The sequence below is a fragment of the Tupaia chinensis genome, unplaced genomic scaffold (genome assembly GCF_000334495.1).
Source record: "Tupaia chinensis unplaced genomic scaffold, TupChi_1.0 Scaffold000350_1, whole genome shotgun sequence".
NCBI lineage: Eukaryota > Metazoa > Chordata > Mammalia > Scandentia > Tupaiidae > Tupaia > Tupaia belangeri.
In genome coordinates, this window is record NW_006159844.1 from 4,931,757 (window position 1) to 4,937,756 (window position 6,000).

Genomic DNA, 6,000 nt, shown 5'->3' on the forward strand with positions numbered 1-6,000 from the left:
ACCACCTGCCGGCCACTCAAGATTCATTCCTTTTTTTTGGTGAGGTTTTGCTGTAGGGCGCATGTTGCATGTGCTCGCCAGAAAGACACAGAGAGACAGAAAGCAAGAAATCACCCACCAGGGGGAATGGCCACACTGCAATCCCTTCTCCTCCATTCTCCTCTCGGAATCTTGGGCCTGCACACACATGCGCTCAACGTGACTTTAAGCCACTGGGTCTGGGAGTCCAGCGATATAGCCATTATGTTAACTGCTGGTCCCCCCTCACGATTCATTCTTACATGCTCTTCCATAAGAATTTATTATCTTCACTTCTTAATTTAAAGTGTTGATGTTGTCTGAAAGTACTCTGAGGATAGAATACTGACTTTAAATGTATTATGGATTCTTTGACATATAGAAATTAATATTTTTGAGACAAACTACAAGTATATAAAATGATTCTGAATGTCAGAGATAAAAACGATATCAAATCTAATTCTTGACTATAGTGTACCATTTAAATGGTTTTGTTTCACATATCAACCATTTACCTAAAATTCCATGCTGGTGTTTCAGCTAAACTGTTACCTTCATTAGCCTTTCATAGCCCTTCTAATTTCTCCATTGTTAGAACTAACCGATGGCTAGAGCTATAGGAAGATAAAATTTTAGCTTGATTTATGAAATAACTTTTTTTTTAAGTCTGAAATTTAAAGGTAGAGTGAGAGATCACTAGTTGACACTGTTCTGTATTCTAAACTGCTCATTTTCATCTTTTACATTACATGTATACATTTATGTAAATTCCTTAGTAAAATTTGTAGCGTTAAACTTGAAAAAAACTTTATTTTGAGACTTGTTTCTTTAATAGATGGTTATATATTTAGTAGAAATCCACAGAATCCTCTAGGGGTACTGGCTGGTCAGTAATTTCTGTCCTTTATGAATGTTTTTTAATTTTATGGTTGGATTTATACAGAATGCTTTTAAAATGAAATAAAGCTTTAACCTTCAGTTTATATAATTATAAAAATTTGTTCAGTACATCTCTAGGGCCTTTTTTGTATTAGTAAAGAGAATTTTCAAATTATATAGTGATTTCCATCTTTAATTTGAAAATGTAGGTTTTGGTTATTAGTTCAACAATTCAACTATTATAATATTTAATAGCATGGAGACTTTGATCTCTTTTTAAATACCATTTATTTTATTTAACATTAATGTGATATAGCATGAAGGATAGTTAAAATTTTACAGAGATTTCTCAATTTAGATGGTTGGAATGCTAGGAATCAGTTGTTGAAATGAGACTTATAGTAGATAATGATTATATGAATTATTTTTATAAATATTATCTACAAAGAAAGGGTTGTGAATAGTATGTGATTTAAGATTATTTGTTTTTAGATAATTTTTTTTTTTATAATTGGATGTCTGACTTAAAAGTCACATACTAAATACCTTTTTTTCCCTCATTATTTATCTCTGTAGACTCTTATAGTTGCCTGGATTAAAGCAAATCTAAATGTGTATATCTCTCGAGAACTTTGGGATGACTTACTGTCAGTGTTGTCATCGCTGACCTATTGGGAAGAGTTGGCCACTGAGTGGTCACTGACAATGGAGACATTAACTAAAGTTTTAGCTAGAAATTTATATAGTTTGGATCTCAGTGACTTGCCATTGGATAAGCTGAGTGAACAGAAACAAAAAAAGCACAAAGGGAAAGGTAAGAGTGTTCATAAAGATGTTCCATATAAATTTGTTCACATAATTGTGTTGGGGAAAACCAGGCCAGGGAGAGGGGTGAGGGTAAAAGCCATATTCTTTCTTCTCTTCTTCATTTACCCTGGAGGTTTAAAATTCGCAAAAGTAAAATGTGCAGGTGCCTTATAATTTTTCTTAACATTAAAATAATTTTGATAAAAAAGTATTCTATATATGTGATTATAGTTTAATAAATAATTCAGACTCTTAATTGTTCCCAAATGGAAATTTTAAAGCACCATTCTTTTTTTTTTTTTTTCTGGAGAGGTTTTTGCTATAGGGCGCGTGTGCTCGCCAGAAAGAGAAAGAGAGACAGAAAGTGAGAAATCACCCCCTAGGGAGGATGGCCACGCCGCAGTCCCTTCTCCTCCATTCTCCTCTTGGGATTTTGGGCACGCACACACATGCGCCCTGTGTGAGTTTAAGCCACTGGGTCCGGGACGCGAACAACGGTTGACTTCATGGGAGTCCAGTGACATAGCCATTACGCTAACTGCTGGTACCCCTTGTGAGTTTAAGCCACCAGGTCTGGGGCTTGAACCATGGTTTACTACATGGGAGTCCAGTGACATAGCCATTATGCTAACTGCTGATCCCAACACCATTTTTTATTATAAGCAATTTTTTATTATAACTGAGCAGATGATTTTTATCTTACCATGGCCTAGTGCTTAAAGGGAGCTGGATCCCACATGGCCAGACATGGTTTGAATACCAGCCCTGGCAGCTTGAAATCAGGTCAGGCATGTATGTATGTATGCCTCAAACCCTGAAAGAATGGAGAGATGGAGGAGAAGGAATGGGGGCACAACCACATACCGCTGAAGGATGCTCTCTCCCTCTTTTCTCTCCAACTCTCTCTCTCTGCAGAGCATATGCACCTCCTGGCAATTAAACAAAAAGTCTGTAATGAAGAATTATTTGAAAAATTCTTTTGAAAGCATTTCTTAGTTTTAACTAAGAGCATACATTCCCTAGATGTGAAATACACATCTGTCTACTGTTAAAAGGGGAGGAGCAATAGCATGTTGATTACATCATAAATGTTTTTATAATCTTTGGTTTGTTAGTATTTTTCTTTCTAAACCACATTTTACTTAACCTTTTGTCTTGGGTATTAAGTATATATCCAGACTTCTTTCTCCTAGATTGTTTCCCAAGTAGCTGTTATTGTCAGATAGAGAATTAGTAACCTTCACCACAGGATGGCTTTTGATTAGCTCATTTCCTGCCTTTTTTTGCTTGTCCAAATATTTATTATAAGGCAAACGGGAAGCAGAGAATTTATGTAGTTTATTGTTGGTGTAATTTGAAAATTATGCATCAGTTTCAGAGTATGGTTTTTACATAAAATGACACTTAAAAAAGCCTTAGTGTTTTTTCTCTGGTATAAAACATATTTTTACTTTATAATGAGTAAACCTCAGAAACTGGGGCAAGGTAGCACACATAATTTGAAGGTATTGTTGATCGAGTAACAGTATGTTGAGATTGTAATTCTACATTTCTAGGAGTTGGACATGAATTTCAGAAAGTTTCAGTTGACAAGTCATTTTCTAGAGGATGGAGTCGTGATCAGCCTGGACAAGCCCCAATGAGACAGAGAAGTGCAACAACCACTGGTTCCCCAGGGACCGAAAAGGCCAGGAGTATTGTACGGCAGAAGACTGTTGGTATGTACTTCGTAAAAGTAAGGGATGGTACAAGACAATAAGTTATCATCCTGAGTAACAGTGTATGTAAGTGCACAGTTTTCTTATTGGTGGATTTTTATTGTAAAACAGAAAACTTCTTTCTATACCAAAACCTCTTTTTTTTTCAGTAGTGCTGAGTCCAGTGTCATGCTATATTATTGCTTTATGCTATTAAGAGTTCTTACATTGTTTTATATTATTTTACTATAGCTATTCCTAATTTAATTTTTTTTTTTTTTTTTACAGAATTAAAGTAGAACTTTGATTCACTTAATAGAACTCAAGTACTGTGATAGGTTCTATTAAAATTATTTAGGTTGTCGGAAAAGTCTTGATTTATTTTTCTGTTTTTCAAAAATGCATCATGACTGGGGTGGCGTGGTGATTAAGGGCACTGGATTCCCACATGGCCAACCGCAGGACAAGTCCCAAGACTGGTGGCTTGCTTGCTCACTTTCCCTTTCTCTTTGTCTCTCTCTCTCTCTGGTCAAATTAATAATAATAACAAATAGAATTAAATAAGTAAATAATTCTTTAAAAAAACCACACACACACACACACACACACACACACACACATCACGACTTTCCCGACAACCCAATATAAACATAGGACATTAGCATAGCTAATTTTCAGTGCTAAAGTTACATAGTTAGATTCTTCACAGACTTCCAACAGGGAATTCATGATCAGTACTGGTAGACAACTGAGGCCAAGGCAGAGTCCATTACTAGGTTCCTTGCTTCCAAATATGAAGGAAATTTCTATAATCCAGGAAAAAGCAACAAAGGAACAATGATGGGAAGAATTTCTGGGCACAGGCTCACTCAGCATTCCATTGCTCTTCCTGCCATCTCACCCTTTTAGTTCTCAGAGATTTATAACTTGATGCAAATAGTAGTAGAAAGAGTATCAAAATGAAAAACAGGGAGTTTGTCCTAATTTCCTCTCTTACTTTCTTTTATCTCTAAATAGCTAGGTAACTTTGGACAGTTTACCAAACCTTTCTAAGCCTTGAGTACTCATTCGTGTAATAGAAATTTTTATATTTTTCATGCATGAAACAAACTTGCTTGAAGTGATTTCAGGTTTTACAATCTGATTCTATGAAAAAGATATTTCTGTAAGAAAATATCTATATTTAATGGTAATCAGTGAAAAACACTAATTTTAAAGAAATTTAACACTATTGTAGTAAAGATGTGTCTTTTTATAAAACGATGGGTTCTAGGGTTTTAAAAATTACAGCTTAAAGGCCAACCGATGACATGGTGGTTAAGGTGGCTGGATTCTTTTTTATTTTTTTTGGAGAGGTTTTCACTATAGGGCGCGTGCACTCGCCAGAAAGATAGAGACAGAGAGGGAGAGAAAGCGAGAAATCCCCCCCCCAGGGTGGATGGCCACGCCACAATCTCTTCTCCTCCATTCTCCTCTTGGGATCTTGGGCATGCACACACATGCGCCTGGTGTGAGTTTAAGCCACTGGTTCTGGGACTCGAACCACTGTCGGCTACATGGCAGTTAAGTGATAATAGCCATTACGCTAACTGCTGGTCCCAGGGTGGCTGGATTCTGCATACTCAGCCATGCTATTTGAGGCCTGGAGCTTGCAGTTTGAAAAACATAATGGGCATGTGTACATGTGTGCCAGAAACTCCAAGAGGAGAATAGAAGGGAATACGGTGTGGCTATTCTCCTGGGGGATGTCATTCTTCATGATGACCACCTGCCTCCTCCATTCCTCAGGAAGCACATGCACCCTATAGCAAAATGTTTAAAAAAAATTATAGTTTGAAAAGAAGATACAGAACTAGAAAGAGAAAGATTTTAAAAGAATTAAAAATTGTGATTAAAGTCCTTTAAGAAGGTTACATATCAGAATTGTCTTATAGTTGACTATAGAATTATATGCCAACTGGAGGAATAAGAAATGGTATAAGGAAAAAAGATACTGATGGATTAAAATTTAGTTAATTTTTAAATTTTATTTAAACCTTGAATTTCTTTAAAAAAGTGAAAACTGTGTTTTTTTCTGATTATAGGAGTAATTTATGTTTAGTGTGGAAAGTAAAGTTAAAGGAAGAAAGGAAGAAAGAATAAAGACCCATTAATTGTCTAGTGAGAAGTAGTCATTGTTAACATGTTGGCATATCTTTTTTTTTTTCTTATAAGTAGCATATAATAAGTAAAATATTGAGTAATTTTTTTCTTATAAGTAGCATATAATAAGTAATATATTGAGTAATTTTTTTTTTTTTTTAGAAGTTTTTGCTATAGGGCACGGGCGCTTGCCAGAAAGAGAGAGACAGAGAGACAGAAAGCAAGAAATCACCCCCCTGAGGGGATGGGCATGTCGCAATCTCTTTCTCCATTTTCCTCTTGAAATCCTGGGCGGGCACACACACACATGCACCTGGCATGAGTTTAAGCCACCGGGCCCAGGACTCAAACCATGATCAACTACATGGGAGTCCAGCAACATAGCCATTACACCAACTACTGGTCCCAATATTGAGTAATGTTTAATGAGTAAAGGGTACCTGCATAAAGTTGGAAA

General features: G+C 36.0%; 1 protein-coding gene across 4 annotated transcripts in view; it reads left to right on the top strand.

Annotated features, from left to right (window-relative positions):
* The window catches only part of RALGAPA1 (Ral GTPase activating protein catalytic subunit alpha 1), a 223,837-nt gene that overhangs the window by 63,892 nt on the left and 153,945 nt on the right, over window positions 1-6,000 (top strand). For all 4 annotated transcript variants that reach the window (XM_014589290.2, XM_027773395.1, XM_006152371.3 and 1 more), the window contains exons 15-16: window positions 1,474-1,711; window positions 3,261-3,422. In XM_014589290.2, coding sequence (XP_014444776.1) covers window positions 1,474-1,711; window positions 3,261-3,422 — 400 coding nt within the window. The remainder of the gene's footprint in view (window positions 1-1,473; window positions 1,712-3,260; window positions 3,423-6,000) is intronic.